At 47.0% G+C, this 17,412-nt stretch overlaps 1 protein-coding gene across 2 annotated transcripts in view; it reads right to left on the reverse strand.

Annotated features, from left to right (window-relative positions):
* Positions 1 to 2,477: 2,477 nt before the first annotated feature.
* The window catches only part of TSNARE1 (t-SNARE domain containing 1), a 1,046,259-nt gene continuing 1,031,324 nt past the window's right edge, over positions 2,478 to 17,412 (reverse strand). For both annotated transcript variants that reach the window (XM_019528236.1, XM_019528235.1), the window contains one exon: positions 2,478 to 4,287. In XM_019528236.1, the coding sequence (XP_019383781.1) occupies positions 4,268 to 4,287 (20 nt within the window). In that variant the 3' untranslated portion in view covers positions 2,478 to 4,267. The remainder of the gene's footprint in view (positions 4,288 to 17,412) is intronic.

Here is a 17,412-nt window from a genome sequence, read left to right on the forward strand (position 1 = left end):
AGCACACCTTCTGGACCAGGCCTGATACAAAACATGGCCTCAGAAGAAGGTGATGTCAATACCTATTCGTTCAATGGGAGCAGGGTACCTAGACTCGTTTTTTCTCCTCTCTGCCTGGAGGTATTTGAGCATCTCACAAAAACAATACACCCACTGCAGCCCTAGTGTATTCTGGAGTGGGATAGTTTCATAGTTTCATAGTTTCTAGGGTTGGAAGGGACCTGAGCAGATCATCTAGTCCGACCCCCTGCCATGGCAGGAAAGAGCACTGGGGTCAAATGACCCCAGTAAGGTGGTCATCCAACCTCCTCTTAAAAACCCCCAGGGTGGGAGCCTGCACCACCTCACTTGGAAGCTGGTTCCAGACTCTAGCCGCCCTGACCGTGAAGTAGCGCCTCCTGATGTCCAACTTAAACCTTCCCTCCGCCAGCTTGTGACCGTTGTTCCTGGTCACTCCTTGCGGCGCTCGGGGGAACAGGGACTCCCCCAGCGCCTGCTGATCCCCCCTAACCAGTTTATAACAGGCCACAAGATCCCCCCTCAGCCTTCTCTTTTGAAGGCTGAACAGGTTCAGGTCCCGCAACCTTTCCTCATAGGACCTACCCTGCTGTCCCTTGATCATACGAGTGGCCCTCCTCTGGACCCTCTCGATGCTGTCCACATCCCTCTTAAAGTGCGGCGCCCAGAACTGGACGCAGTACTCCAGCTGCGGCCTGACCAGTGCCGCATAGAGGGGGAGGATCACCTCCTTGGACCTGCTCGAGATGCATCTGTGGATGCACGACAAGGTGCAGTTGGCCTTCCTAGCCGCCTCCCCACATTGCCGACTCATGTTCATCTTGGAGTCAATAATGACTCCCAGATCCTTTTCCACCTCCGTGCTGACAAGAGGGGAGTTCCCCAGCCTGTATGTATGGTGCCGATTGTTCCTCCCCAGGTGCATCACCTTACACTTGTCTGTGTTAAACCCCATCCTGTTCTCCTCCGCCCATCCTTGTAACCTATCTAGGTCCAACTGTAGCCTGTTGCTCCCCTCTATTGTGCCCACATCCCCCCACATCTTAGTGTCATCAGCAAACTTGAACAGGGTGCTTTGCACCCCCTCATCCAAATCACTGATGAAGATGTTGAACAGGGCGGGCCCAAGGACCGAGCCCTGTGGGACCCCACTTCCCACGTCCTTCCAGGTCGAGAAGGACCCATCCACTACCACCCTCTGGGTGCGACTCTCTAACCAGTTGGCGACCCATTGGACTGTATGGGTGTCTACGCCACAGTCCCCCAGCTTCCTAATGAGAATGGGGTGAGAGACAGTATCAAAAGCCTTCCTGAAGTCTAGGAAAACTATATCCACTGCCACCCCTGCATCCAATGATTTAGTGACCTGGTCGTAAAAGGCCACCAGGTTGGTCTGACAGGACCTGCCGCTGATGAACCCGTGCTGGTTGCCCCTGAGCATGCCGTTCCCTGCTGGCCCCTCCTGGATGCGTGCCAGAATAATTTTCTCGAACAGCTTGCCCAGGATCGAGGTAAGGCTGACTGGCCTGTAGTTCCCTGGGTCCTCTTTCCTCCCCTTTTTGAAGATGGGAACCACGTTGGCCCTCTTCCAGTCCTCCGGCACCTCTCCAGAGCACCACGAGTGTTCATAAAGCCGTGCCAGGGGACTTGCAATGACCCCAGCCAGTTCCTTTAGGACTCTAGGGTGAAGATCATCCGGGCCGGCTGACTTAAAAACGTCCAGCCCCTCCAGAAGCTCCCTAACTAAATCCTCACTCACTCTAGGCCCAGGTGAGCCTCCCCCGGGGCCCAAAGGGGGCCCAGCAGGGAGGTGGCAGTTCTGGTCCTTACTGAGGAAGACAGAGGCAAAGAAGTTATTAAATATGTTGGCTTTGTCGTCTGGCGTGACAACCAGATTCCCCGTCTTGTCCTGCAAGGGCCCCACATTTCCTGGGGCCTTCTTTCTACTCCCTATGTACTTAAAAAAGGACTTCTTGTTGTCCTTAATCCGGGAAGCCAGCCCCTGTTCCATCTCTGCCTTGGCCTTCCTAACCATCCCCCTACATCCCCGAGCAACTGCAGAATAGTCCTCCTTAGTGATGACCCCTCCTTTGTGATGGAGGTCACAAATTCTCTGGTTGAAGAGGCTCTACTTGGCATTGAATGTGGGTTGTGTGGCTACCTATTTTTAGGGGACATGCAAATGTAACCACTGTATCCATATCAAATGATACATATAAAACCTGTTACAATGCAAGGGTGACATCTGCATGCTCCTGTAGCAATCTAAATATAACAGAACTGTTGCAACTTTTACTTGTTTTCATAAACAATAAGAGCGTAAACAGCAGTTTAATGGTATTGCTGGATTAATTTGTCATGGAAATAAGAAGACTGTACCCTTGTAATGTGCAAATCAATGGAAAACATGAATTCAGAATAAATACATTGCATTATAGCACTCTCATGGAAGGACTGTTTTTTTTTTTAAATAGCGTTTCCTGTTGTCAATAAATGGCCTATAATAACGTGGATTCCCTGAAGGGTTAACAAAGAAGGACTGCTAGTACATAATATGGCTCTGAGTAACCGGTCTGGGACCTTAATACCAAGAGTGCTTGCTGTGTAGCAGCTGGTTGACAGTTTCACTATATATCTCTCTTGAGGGGTGCCGTCCATATGACAAAAACCCATCCCTAACCGACTTGTCAAACTTGCTGGTAGTTTCAGCTGTGCAACTGAACTGGAAAGCCAAAGATCCCCCCCAACAGAAATAGCTCTATGACCAAACTGGAAGAGCAACAGGCATTGCATTTTGCCTCTTTGGCCCACACTCAATTCACTTGGGAAAAATATTTGCCTTCCTTTTTATTCAGTTCTTTTATGAGCAGTTCCTGTGCATTAGCTCTGTATGTAACTCACTGAGTTTTACTTGCTAGGTTGGGAAATATATTGTTAGAAGAGCCTATGAATTTTTCACAATCCTTTGATTTAGTGAGTGTTTAGGTTGTGAACCCTCTAGGAACCACAGTGATTTCAATGGGGATTTCTTGTGCTCAACACTTCTCAGGATCCAACTGAGTCGGTGGCAAAGTTGGTCTTGCAGAAACTGGCCCTTAGTGCCCAAGGCTTGAGCCCGCAAGCACTGGCATAGCTCTGTTGGGGTCAATTCGGCAGCTGAGTGAGGATCTGGTTTGCTGTAGGTTTCTAACCTTTCTATTTGGCCAAAGATATTCAATATATAGAGATAATTAAAATGGTCCCTTGGAAAGTATTTTTCTTTAAAATGCTCTCTTTCAAACAATGACACGTCTTGTGGCTAATTATCTACTTCACTTTTTTTGAGATTTTCTGCAGCATCTTATGTGACAATTTAATCAACATTTAATGATTTTCCCCTTTTACTGACCAAAAGCTGTTCTTCCTTTCTTTCTTTCTTGGGGGTAAAAGAAGCATATAAAAGTGGATTTTAATAACATTTTTTTCTATCAAACTTGCAGTGTAAAAGATGTGAAAAAGGTCATAAGACAACAAAATGTCGAGTTTGTTTTGAACTGCTGAAGCTTTGAAATTATTTTTTTCCCCATGAGATTATTATCATGGTCCTTTTTTTCCCCCCACCAGTGAGAGGGTAATATTCAGTCTCAAGTGTCTTGTGCTTTCACTACTGTTTCTCAGAAATAAATGCATGTTGCTTTGTGTATGTAGAGGTACAAATGTATAAATCAGCTAAATATTTAACCAGCCTGCCTAACGTGTCACATGCAATCCTAAAAATGTCTTAATTTGGTCCAGAAGAGTGATTTCTAAATCAGCAGTTCATGGTATGTGAATTTTCTGCCCTAGATAGTGTTGAAACCATGTAAAAAATAAAAATAAAAGAAGCAACCCAAACAAGTTGACTTTCATGGCTTTAAATGAACAAAATTAGCGATCAGGAACATGTTGAGAGAACAAACAATAAAGATGAACTAACAGCTACATATCTTCAAGCACACGAAATGCCAGGCGTTGGCAGCAATGGGACAACATTCTCCAGATACATAGGACAAGTAAAATCCATAAAACAAGATCAAGCACAGTGTCTGTCTTAACTGAAGGAAATCAAGGGAAAACTCATTTACAATTTCTAATAAATGGTACAAAACCTAGCTTTTCTTTCATACAATTACAGTGTTTATTGGTAACAGCCGTTTTAATATAATATATTCAGTAAAGCAGACATTGATGTACGGCCTGAATCTGAAGCACGCTCAGAGTCCGTTCCACTTCACGGTGTGATCTGGTGCTCTGCAAAAGCAAGAATAACTGATAAGTATTCATGGGTTTCTCAGAGATTTCCTGATATCAAGTGCCAGCCAATGAAAGGATGACCAGTCGAGATGGTCCCGAATAAATACACCGTCGGTGGTAAGGCACACATACGCAATCGCATACAAGTGTGCCTGGGTGCATCCAGCCTGGGCATAGAGGAAAGAGCAGAATATATTTTGCAGGGGCAGGAAGAATGGCGATTGGCAGGGGAGATGAAGAAGTGCTGCAAGGAAACACTGGGAATAATCGAGCTTGAGCAGAATTTGATGTGTTGTTGTTCCCCTGAATTGCTAAGAAAGCAAAGCACCAGAAAGGCAGTAAATCTGGTGTTTAAAAAAAGAAAACATATGGGATGTGAATATGTAGGAAGTTCAGGCCAAGAACTGGGTCATTTGACAAGGGACAACACAGGTAGCAACCTCAATCTCTTCCCCATAGGTCCACATAGTAAAACCAGCTTGCACAAGCAGTTATTGCCCCATGAAGTGCTCCTGGCTGCATATGTCTGATGATGAAATATGAAACCCAACCTGGTTCTTCGGAAACATCTCCTTCTCCCCTTCATTTTTTATATTCCATTACTCTTATACCAGAAATGGATTGAATGGAGAAGACAAACCCTGCAAAGGATGCAACTAACTGCACAGGTGCCCAGTATCTGTGGGCACAAGAGAAAGGAAAATCAGTGCCACAGATAGCTGACCATGCTCCTCCATCCTTCACTCCTCAGGACTACAGAAGTTAACCCAGCCCAATCAAACCATTCCTGCAGTAGCTGCTTTTCTAAGACAAGCAGGCAGCACTCATATGGCTCACGTACGTATGTGTGCGCGCGAGAGACAAAACCTAAGCTAATCCTGTGGATCTTGGATCAGCTTTTTCTCCAAGGATGCAGATTCCAAGGTTTCTGTTTGGACTGGGATGAGGGGCACCATATGTCTGACATGTAAACACACTCCAATACCAACACAAGCCGTCTTTTTTGGCAGGCGGTACAGCTAGTGGGGATTGTGTATCTCGATTTGTAGACAGGAAAAAAAAAGAAAAGAAGAAGAAATTGACATTACAAAACCTATTTAAATCGGCAACATTGAATCTGTGGGCCTGGAAGAAAGCCTGGCTGGGATGTATGAATGAAGAGGCTCTGCCGCCGCGAAGTGATTTTTGCGTGGTTTGAGCCAACATGGTTTAGCATTCATTGCTGGCACCATTCAGGGCCAAATTACTTCTTTAAAGGCTTGAATTAACATGGCTGTAACGGCACTACTTTGATTTAGACCAGTAGTGCATCTAGCCCAATGTGTTAAGCAATTAAAATAAATGTCAGGGACACTGATGAAGGCAATAATAGTCAATAATTTAGAATCCAGGAGCCCCAAATGAGGACCTTGCTCCTCCTTCCTGAGAGGTTTAGCCTTCAGCTCTTCATTTCATCTCTGCTATGCTGATTTGCTCCTAGTCATTCAGGGCAAGCCCCACCAATGCCCAGATGTCTTGTGATGTAGGAGCATGCAACACTTCCAGTTAAATGCCTTAGGCTCATGGAGAGATATGGGGCCCTGAGAATGGAATGTGCAGAGCCCACCACGCTGAAGGTCATGTTGGAGCTGAGTAAGGGAGCGGGTGGGAAATCTTGAGAAGAAGGGGTATGACCGCCTCAGGGAACATCTGTCTTCTATGGAGATCTCTCCTGGGGTTAGGGGCTAGGCTCACAAATGGAATGAGGCACCTACATCTCTGCAGGCCCCTAAACAGAGATCCTTACAATATCTGCCTTAAATCGAGCCTGCCTAAGATCCCTGCCGCCTCCATTTTTGTCAGCCGAGTTACCAGGTTCTGCTCACGTAGAATCACAGAAAATGCAGGTGTGAAGGGACCTCAGGAGCTCACATCTAGTCCAACCCCCTGCTCAAAGCAGGACCAGCCCCAACTACATCATCCCAGCCAGGGCTTTGTCAAGCCAGGTCTTCCAAACCTCTAAGGATGGAGAGTCTGCCACCTCTCTGGATGACTTGTTCCGGTGTTTCACCACCCTCCTAGTGAGAAAGTTTTTCCTAATATCTAGCCTAAACTCCCCTTGCTGAACTTGAGACAGCTGGTCCTTGTTCTGTCACCTGATATGTCCTCAATAGGTGCGTCTACATGTTCATGACTGTGCAGAAGTTACTGCGCATTTAGTTTAGTACTTGCTTAATAAAGTACTAACTAAATGCACAGTAATGTGCAGTATTGCACAGTAGTGCCGGTGCACCGTTTTTGGGTGACAGTCACTGTGCAGTAGCTTAATAACACTGAGCAGTAGTGTTTGACCAGCACGCTACTGTGCAGCATTATTAGGCTACTGCACAGTAAGTGTCTTGTGTAGATGTGCCCACAGTGTACCAGAACCTAGTGGGGAGGGGGTGCCATGGGTCAATACCATGATATACTGCATATGGTGCTTTCAATATTCGGCTTGGAAAGGAATATGGGAAAGGCTCTCCCACGGCAGAGGAGGATAGGACATAGGGAAGAAAGGTGCCTACTTTCCCGGTCCTGGTTTGGACCACATCTAAGCAGGGCACAGGGCAGCAGAGGGCCAGGAGGAGAGGAGATAAAGGTCAGCTTCTGTTAAAGGACCAGCTCCATAGCTGAGTCAGGTAGTATAGCACAAAGTGGGGCATAAAGGAGGTGACTTGCAGGACACTGCTGCAAAAGTTGGATGCACAGCTTGGCCAAACTCAGAACAGCCTGCTCTAACTTACAATGCATTCAGCCTTTAGTTTGATTTCCAAGACACACTGGTGCCTGCCCTGCCCTCAACTGAGATAAGTGTTTTCCTTCTACTCACATCTTTATCTTGGGTCATTCTGTGCATGAAGAAATGACCCAATAAAATATTTCCCACAGGACCAAAAAGAAATGTTTTAGATCATAAACTAAACTTGGCCCACCTAGAATTATTTTTAGTCCGCCCTGGTTTCTTTATCTCCTACCCCCTTGAGCATGTGCACACATGGCCATTTTTGCAGCTGACACTACTTTCATTTGACTTCTGCAAACTTACAAGGACAATATGGCTCATTTGATGGCAGTTAACCTTGATGAACTAATGCCTGGTGGAGAATATTCATCCAGACCAACTGCTCTCCATTATTAATACTAATGGGCAAGAAAAATGCCCCTTGAAAACTTAGGGACTTGGGGCAGCTGGAAAGATTACTGCTGAGAATAAAATAAACTATAAAGAGGCTGCTGCTTGCAGAGCTTGCTAAGTGGGAAGTTACTAATTAGCAACTACAAACCCATAGGAGAATATGGGATGAATCGAAACAGTGGCACAATTGGAGAGGAGGATGGGAAAAAAACCCAGCTGTACTGCAGCCACATAACTGCAGCTGTGCAGCTGTGCAGCACCTGGATGCTTCCCTGTGTGCAGCTGCTGCCACAAGTGCATGGTTGTGTTGTTCTGCCTTTGGATCCAAAGCCCAGTGAAGTCCATGAAAAGCCTTCGGTGACTTTAGAAGGCTAAGATGAGGTCTTAGGCGTGACATGTAAAAGCCCAATTCTGCAAGTGGTTACTCATAAAACCAGAGGTTTACAGATGTTCTTAGGTACCTACTCCTGGTCTAACCTCTCCTCAGCTGTTGCCTATCTCTAAGTTGCTTCCCCTTGCATTTGTTAGGTACCATCATTTGCCCAAAACCATCTGAGTCTGGACAGTGCTGCATACCTGGGGGTCCAATCTACTCTGTGGAGAATAACTGAGCAGGGGTTGTGGTGGAAGGGGAGTAACCTCTTGGATAAAGATTCAGCTGGAAGAAGGAAGACACAGTCCTCTGCCAACTTTATTGAGAAATGAATACGTGTTGGAGCAAAAAGGGTAACCTAGGCCTCCTCTCTCTCCTATGGGAGTGTCCAAACCACTAAGTAATAGGGCTATGCTCTTCTCCTAAGAAATGGGTGATACAAGGTCAAGGCCCCTGGATCTCATACTTCTCCAGGTGAATGCTAGATAACAGACAGGGCTGAGGAAATGCACATCACTACCAAAGGTGTTTTATGAGATAACGATGCCTCGAGTGCTGAATTCCAGCTGGGCGTCACAAATAGGCACCTGACAGGTGAGGCCTGCAATGGTCCCATTTCTTCAGCATTCCCTCTTGACCATATCATCTGGTTTCCTGCTCTGGGTGCTGGCTTTCCTAAATCCCCTTAGGTGCCCTTACCTCCATCCCCTTCTTAGGTGGCCTAACTTGAAGGTATGGATTTCAGCATGTCCTAAGGCACCACTTCTATGTCGTTTTGTGGATTGAACCCGCTGTGCTTCAAGTCCTCTGATGATCTGAGCATCAGTACCTTGCCCAAAGTCAAAGGAAGCTACTCTACGGAAGAAGCAGGGAACTCCAGTATCCCAATGCATTGCTTTCATCACTAGATCTTTCTTTTGATTTTGCCATCACTTAAGTTGCTGGCTGGGATGATCTAGTTAGGGCTGGTGCTGCTTTGAGCAGGGGGTTGGGCTAGATGTGACCTCCTGAGGTCCCTTCCAACCCTCATTTTCCATGGTAAAGGAGTCATTTACTCATGCAAGTCTGTGCGTTGAACTCAGTGGAACATCTTGCAACCCTAAGAATGGGCAGAGTTAGGTCCTTGGGCACCTCATTTTACCCAACCATGTTTGAAAACCATGAGTGGCATGTTTTATGTATGTATAAATAAGTATTTATGCATAAATAAAGCCTGGAACCTGCAGGATGCAGGATGAGGGCCGGAAGAAAGCTCAGGAGGTCACATCTAGTCCAACTCCTTGCTCAAAGCAGGAATAAATCTAAGTTTAAATCCATATTTGTTATTCCTGCATTATGATTTGCTTAGTGGTGTTCTACTTGGGATAGATTAAAGAGGCAAGAACAAGAAATAATAATAAAAAAAAACATAACGCGGCAGCAAAGGAAAGCAACAATACATTCTAGCTCTTTGACGCTGAATCTAATCAGACACCAGATTAATCTGAGAACTGCATTACTGACACAGAGAATCTCTTGCATTTTAGCTTTTATATAGGCCTTTGTTCAGAAGTAATCTACAGTGCTGTGATGACGCTTTCAGTAAAGCCTGCTTTTCCCCAAACAAAGATTGTCTCTTTTTTTAATAATTCTTTTTTTCTCTAATTTGCCACAGCGGTTGTGAAGAGAACTAAATTGTATTCCCCTTTGCATTACATAAACCCTCTTACTCTTCTCTGTAATGGACAATTGTCCACAGCACAAAAACCATTGTCAGACTTGGTACTCTTGGCTGTCTCTGCTTAGAAGCCGTGATGTTATTTAGCCTGTTTGGACTATAATGAAGGCTCCTTAAATTGAGGTGTTTCTAGGGCAGAGAGGTGGATGAGAAATGCACACAGTTCTCCCTTTCATCAAATTCATCTATTCATGCATTTTTTTTTCTTTGTGTGTTCTCAAAGCATACACGGGGGTGGAAGCGACTAACTTATAAAGTCAACTCAACCTGGCTGGAAATGCTGCTGTTTCCATTCCTCTAAAAGGCTCTCTCTTGCAGTGATGTCAGTGTGAAAATGGCTTACAAGAAAATGGGATCTCTCAAGGTACACACATCATACACACACGGTTAAGATGTAGTCCCTACCCCAGCAACACTAGCCAAGGCAGATAAAGGCAGAAAATAAGGCAGGACTATCTTGGAGGAGGGGAAGTAGTACATGAAAATATTAAGGGCTAAAACCTGTTTCACACATTAGATGCTTTGGGTGCTACTCTGTTGCCCTTTCATTGTTGAAGTGGTGTTTTGTAGTCATCTAAGTGGTAGTTTTGGCACTTACATGTAGGTAGGACTTCTGCTTCTTGGGCATGTAACCCACCTGCATGCATAGATGACTACATATGGTTTAGCCCTAGCTTGGGAGGACAGAGACCCTGGTTCTAGTCTCCCTTCACCTTGAAGGGGTTTGACCTTGGCAATCCATTTTGAAACTTCACCACGTTCCCTTGTACTTAATAGTCATTGCAGGAAAAAAATAGCAAAGGAGAGGGAGTTTCTGCTTCACGAGAAATAAGGCCCATCCCAGTCTAGAAACTTTGCTTCCTTGCCTTCTAGGCCAGCAACCATCACACTGAGTCCAACATCCTCTGGCTTGCTTGCTTCCTCTTGGCCCCATATATGTCCCTCCCTTGCCTTCTCAAGGAGCCAGCTTCAAAAGCAGCACCAGAGAGGAGTCTGGACAGTGGCTGAGCTGGGATGTCATGGTCAGAGTACTGTACTAGGAAGTCAGAGAGAAGCAGGTATGACCCATTGCTGGGTGAAGGGGATGGAGAGCCCATGCCTCTGGCTTCTAAGACAAGTCCTGAAAACACTGAAGGGCTCCAGTGCTCCCCCCTCCAATACCTTTCTAGTCATGGTTTTGGGCTGCCTACATTCTGGAGCTATAGATGCCAGACCGTGTCCACAATGGGCACATGCACATAGCCATGCACATGCCCAGCCAACGCATACCCTATTGCACTTGCTGAGCCTGCATACATAGTACATGTGCCCACTTATGTATCCACACTGCCAGGAAACAGAATAGCTGTGTGAAAGTGAATGCCAAAATACATCACTTGGATGGCTCAGGGAAAGAGTTTGCCACCCTTCATATGAAGCTCCTGATGCAGACAGCCAGAATCAGCATGGCATGCAGCTAGATGTCTACATGGGACCCCTTAGTCTCTGTGCTGTTGAACCTACATGGCCTGTGTCCCAGAAGACGGCAATTACTACCCTCCCCCAGGCTATGGGGCAGATATAATTGTGCAGACCTTTCACACCCTTCCTCTTGAAGGTGATCCAAGGAGTCATGAGACCAGAAGGAGAGCAAGCAAGGAGAGCCTGCTTCTGTGGCCTTGGCATGCCCTAGAGCAGTGCAATGAGGACTGAGAGTAGAAGGCCCTGCAAATAATGCAGTCTGGGCACCAGTTGCAGCCCCTATTCTCTGCTGCCCATGCTATTCATGCAATCTTCCCATTAACTGTAATGCCAAATGCACAAGCAACATTGCCTACACAGGTTCAATTCCCCATTTGCTGAGGCAGTAGCCACATTTATGAGCTGTACAGTCAGGCTTCACCTTGCTTGGACTCCTGCTGAACCCAAGATGCTGCCCCTCTTGGCTTCCCATTGGCCCACCCACAACAGGAAGGTCCTTGCAGGTCTGTCTCACCTGCGTCCTGGTGGTTGGGCTGTGACCCTGTGATAGAGGAGGTTAGGATTCAAATCAGCTCAGAGAGAAGCTTAGGACCTAGGTCCCTCATGTGCCCCCTGCTCTGGGCTGTTGCTTCAACCGTGTGGTGTCTGGGACACCAGCATCAAAAAGTTGCTAGTTGTGCTTTTTGGCCAAGTACAATTTTCCTGATTCCCAGTCCTGTAGCTGTAGCTTGAGGTCATCTTCCCCTTGCTCTGACAGTCACTGGCTAATGCAAAGCACTTGTTACAGGGGGCAGATGTTCAACTCCTTGAATTACTCCATCGCACAGCCCAGGGCCCCCACTCAGGCAGTGTCACACAATGGCTGAGTCCCGACACACAGGGAAAGCTGCCTTCCAGCTTTCTGTTGTAAACCAGGAGTTGTATGAGGGGAATATAGTGATTTGACAGCAGGAAAACACTATCCCAACAAGTGGCCGTTATTAGCCACTTGGACGTTCACATGGAAACCTGTTGTGTCAACGTCTGATAATTACACTGCATGCATTAATCAAACTCAATAATAAGTGGCTCGGCAGCAGCCTCGGGTCCATATTTTTGCCAACAAAACATTTGCCGTTGAGTCTGTTGACCCCAGTCTCTTTCCGTTGACCGGATAACCACCATAGCAGAGCACTGGAAGGAAGGCAGCAATGCAACTTTACTTCTTCGCTGCTAGACAGGAAAAAAAAGTCATGCCCTGCAGAAATAGTCTAGATCCAGACCTTCCGAAGTCCAGATTGATGCTACCCAATGAAAACAACCTTCACATACATTACAATTCTAGTATTCAAGTAGGCAAAAGTTTAGTAAAGAGAAAGGTAATAAACTACTGTCAGCATCCTTTGGGGACTGGACAAGAAGAAAATTGGGATTAAACTGCAACAAGAAGGATTTATTTCGATGTCAGGAAGAACATCCTAGCCAGCTAAAACACCATTTATTGTTGAATCTACACTATTGGAGATGGTTAAGATCAGGTCACCTGCCAATGAGTGGTTTAAAGATAGTTGATCTTGGCTTTGGACATGGAGGTGGAGCAAGGTCCTTTCCATCCCTATGTCCTGAGTTGCTATGTAACCCTAGCACTCAGACTCTCTCTTTAGGAAGCATCCTCCTCCCTCTGCTTCACAAAGAAAAATTATCTTTAGGATGGCTAACTAGTCACAAACTTGAGCAAACTTCTCTAAAGACTGGAGAAGGGAGTCATGAGGCCAAAGTGGAGGCAAGAAGCGGCAGGAGAGCTCTGCCTTCATTCGTTCTCCTTGCCACAGGTTAAAAGCGCAAGCAATGCACGGTGTAACTCTAAGTGGCATTAAGCAGAGGGTGATGAACATCCCGGCAAATTGCATGCCTCTCCCCATTGATGCGCTCTCCTCGCACTTTAAGTTGCATTAGTTCTGCTCAGCTAGGAGATGCGGCCTTGGCTTTGTGTTCATCTGTTTATTCGTAACAGGCGAGCGGGATTGCCTTGGGGTAGTGAGGTTGTTCGCTTAGTAGTGAATAATCCTATCTCTGGTGAGCGAGAAGAGCAGGAAATACAGATCCCAGGATCTGCTGCAAGTCCAAAGGAGGAGGAGGAGGGTGTCAGCTGGAATGAACTTGACTCTGGTGTTGACAGCGGGGTCGGTGCCTTTGTTCTCTGTCCCTGTGCATCTGGTGCGTCTTGCAGGAGACGGCAGCTTGCAGGGATCAGCAGAGGCTGGGTTCCTATGGAGCTTCTTTAATCATCCTTCTACTCTAATAAAGGTCATCTGAAAGAGTTCTCTTAAAAACACAGACACCAGCATTTGCACAACCTATTTTTCTTCCCACCCTCGTAGCCCCCCACAAGGTGCTCCTAAAGCATCCTTCATCATCCATTGGCTTTGTTTATCCGTAACCCTTTCATTGCCATGCCCAAGCCACAAGTTTGGGCATCCGTTTAGGGATTTTCAACCCTGTTCCATATGGCTTGGACAGGGCCGGGAGGGCAGAAGGCCTTAATCCAGGTGTGACTCTCATGAGCCCTTTTGCTTCAAACTACAAACCTTCCTTTCTCTTCTGTATTCCCAGAGGCCTTCCCTAAAGTAGCCAGACATGATCCTGTAAGATGTGTTTGGTCCCTGTTTCCCTTTCCCTGGAGAAGAACAGGATTAGCAGACTTGTACTCCGACAATTCCTGCCAGTAGAGGGAAAAGAAATGAGCTGTGTTTGGACACTGTGCTACCTCGGGAGGCGCTGCAAAATAACACCCAGGGGACAGCTACAACACAACCTGCCTGAGTCAGACAACAGTCCTAGCTACTGCTGCAGGATGGATACCGAATCATCAATTGACATAATATGGCAAATCGTATGTTCCTATGGAAACATGCAGAACTGCTTGCATTCGACCATCCATTTAGCTTGCCTGTTAGTAGCAAAAGTTGTTAATTCAAATCACAGTTGCTGCGGTGGCAGGGAAACAGTGTCAGGGATGTGAGCGCTGACAAGCCAGGGTGTATAGTCGTAGTCTGCACAGTGTGCAGATTAGCTAGGACTCATTCAGCCTTGTTTCTTTCCCAGTGAACCTGGGAACATGCCTGCCAGTAGCAGAATCACAGAATCATAGAAAACGAGGGTGGGAAGGGAGCTCAGGAGGTCACATCTAGTCCAACCCACTGTTCAAAGCAGGGCCAGCCCCTATTAGATCACCCCAACCAACATTTTGTCTACCTGGGTCTTAAAAAACTCCAAGGATGGAGACTCCACCACCTCTCTGAGTAGCCTGCTGCTGTTTCACTGTCCTCCTGGTGAGAGTTTTCCCTAGTATCCAACCTCAACTTCTTTTGCTTCAGCTTGAGCCCATTGCTCCTTGTCCTGTCATCTGCCCCCACTGAGACCAGCCCAGCTCCATCCTCTTTGCAGCCCCCCTGCAGGGAGGTGAAGGCTGCTATTCAATCCCCCTCGGTCTTCTCTTCTCCAGACTAAGTAAGTCCTATTCCCTCAGCCTCTCCCTGCAAGTTGTGTCCCAGCCCCGAACCATTTTCATTGCCCTCCACATCGTGTCCACATCCTTTCTGTAGTGGGGGGCTACAGCTGGACACAGGACTCCAGTGCTGAATAGAGGGGAGGAATCACTGCCCTCAATCTTCCGGTAACGCTCCTACCAATGCAGCCCAGGATGCCGGTAGCCTTCTTGGCACCAAGGGCACACTGCTGGCTCCTGTTCAGCTTTTTGTCCCCTGTCACCCCCAGGTCCTTTTCTGTAGAGCTGCTGCCCAGCCCGTCACCCCCAGCCTGCCCCAGTGCATGGGATTGCTCCGTACTAAGTGCAGGACTTTACACTTATCCTTATCGAACCATATAGTTTTCTTTTGGTCCTATCCAGTGAAGTGAATGAGATCTCCACTCTGCTACTAGGTAAGAAAAACCTGCCCATAAAAAGGTGTCAAAAGGAGATCTTAATTCACCCTAAAGCTAGTATAGATGGATTCATTCTTAAAAGCAAAGAAGTCCATTTAATGGAGCAGATCACCCGAGTTGCCCTCATCTCAGCCCTAGCAATGCTCCAACCCTTGAAGACATGTACACAGTCCTAGTCATGCTGATTTACTTGCTACATAAGCGGGGGGGGTAAAAAAACTCATATGCACAAGAGCACGCAGCTTGTTCTGTTGCACAGAATGAAAGTATGTCCAAACCCCACTGCATGTCTGTTCCTTTACTTGCAAAAGCAGAGGGTGGCGAGGGCAGAGAAAAGGCCTGTCTGAAAAGACAGGTCTTCGCAAGTGCCAAAGAGGCTGAGGCAGACTGCATCCCAGGGCGGCACCTTGCAAAATAAGATGGAGGTGATAAGGGGAGATGTCAGCAAGCTGATTCTGATTCTCAGCGCTCACCCTGATGTTACTTGAAGTTGCAACCATGCAGCTCCCAGCTGTGCCACTGTCATATGGTCCTTGACGGACTCTACACCACTGAGGGGAAATGATAACAGAGGGAAACTCAACCATGCCTCTCCCCCAGTCTTTCTAGACCCTTCAGTCCGTCTCAGCCCATAATCTAAGTCCATAATCTCTTTGTGAGAAGTGTCAGTGCTAAAAAAAGGACCTCCCCTGCTACCAGTTAGAGACAGCAATCTAATTTTTCCCATTCAAAATTCCCCATCTATCTTGCAGTTCAGTCAGTAAGTCCATTTTCCCTATGATCTGTATCCACAGACAATTAATCCCCTTCTCTAATATGCAGCTGAGCCTGTCGACCTAACAAAGACTCTCAGGGGCGCTGCTTCAGCCGTCTTTATTTCTGTTTCTTAGCACAGTCATTTAGGGGATCCAGGAGGTTTCAAGGGGTGTCTTTTGTTTTCCTTTCATGGAGCAGGAAAAGTTTTCAGGGGAAGAAGGATGATGATGAAGAGTAAATGGAGAGTGGGTAAGGTATTGCACGCTCTTCATAGCGTGAATGCTGCTGATGCCGCTGCTTCATTATCTGAATTACTATCTACTGGTATTTGAAGTGTGCAAATAACAAGCAGGGAGTGGAATTATTTCCTGGCTCCGGAGAGGATAGCAGGAGTAGTGAGAATACGAAACTGCTAATGCACACAGATGCAGCAATCCTTCCCGAAGCTGTTAAACAAAAAGGAAGAATATCTCCAGGGAATTGGTGGAAACCCCACTGCTTATCATTCTATAAACGCTCCTTTGATACCACTGTGCCTGGCACCTTAGAAATGCATGAGAGAGATGATGATGGAAAAGTACACTGGACAAAGCACCGGAGAACAGACTTCAGGGAACACTCATGAATCATCAGTGAGATGGAAAAGACCTATTGAGTCATTGTGTCTAATGCTGCGATGCGGTATGAAGAGCAAAACAAACAAATAAATAAATAATCGTGTTGTTGTGGTTACCACTTGGTCTTCTGCACACGGTAATATTGGGATTTCTCGAGACAGTAACAAGGAGCGAGGCAGTGCAGCAGGGCACTCGGCTTTAGTCAGAGCGATTCTGTGGCAAGCATTATTCATCTCGCCTTTGAGCAAAATATCAAGCTGACGTGTACTTGTATTGATCAAACAAAAGATGCTGCCCTTTGCCTAGGCAGAGAATCTACCCCCCCATCAGAGTGACAATGAAAATGGCATTTAACACAAAAGTCACTCTTTACTGTCAGCTTCCTCCCAGCACAATCCAGTTGCTTCCCTGTGACCTACAGTCAGTGATGGTTAGGATGGTCAGGCTCAGTACAACCATGGGGAACCCCTTTGGCAATGCCACAGTGGCGGCAAGCTCTCAACATCCTTACTCTTACGAAAAACATGATGGCTCCCTTTGATTAGTTGAGCTAAAGAGCTGCCGAGTGCTGGCCACTACAGTCATAGTTTCATAGTTGGTCGGGTCGGAAGGGACCTGAGCAGATCATCGAGTCCGACCCCCTGCCATGGCAGGAAAGAGTACTGGGGGTCAAAAGACCCCAGCAAGGTGTTCATCCAGCCTCCTCTTAAAGACCCCCAGGGTAGGAGCCAGCACCACTTCTCTTGGAAGTTGGTTCCAGATCCTAGCCGCCCTGACTGTGAAGTCGCGCCTCCTGATGTCTAGTCTAAACCTACCCTCTGCCAGGTTGTGACCGTTATTCCTGGTCACTCCTGGCAGTGCTCGGGGGAACAGGGACTCCCCCAATGCCTGCTGGTCCCCCCTGACTAGTTTGTAACAGGCCACTAGATCCCCCCTCAGCCTTCTCTTGTGGAGGCTGAACAGGTTCAGGTCCCGTCGCCTCTCCTCACAGGGCCTGCCCTGCTGCCTCCTGATCATGCGAGCGGCCTCCTCTGGACCCTCTCCATGCTGTCCACATCCCTCCTGAAGTGCGGCGCCCAGAACTGGACGCAGTACTCCAGCTGCGGCCTGACCAGTG

This window comes from Gavialis gangeticus, unplaced genomic scaffold, assembly GCF_001723915.1.
Source record: "Gavialis gangeticus isolate Ggan-Ray unplaced genomic scaffold, GavGan_comp1, whole genome shotgun sequence".
Classification (NCBI taxonomy): domain Eukaryota; kingdom Metazoa; phylum Chordata; order Crocodylia; family Gavialidae; genus Gavialis; species Gavialis gangeticus.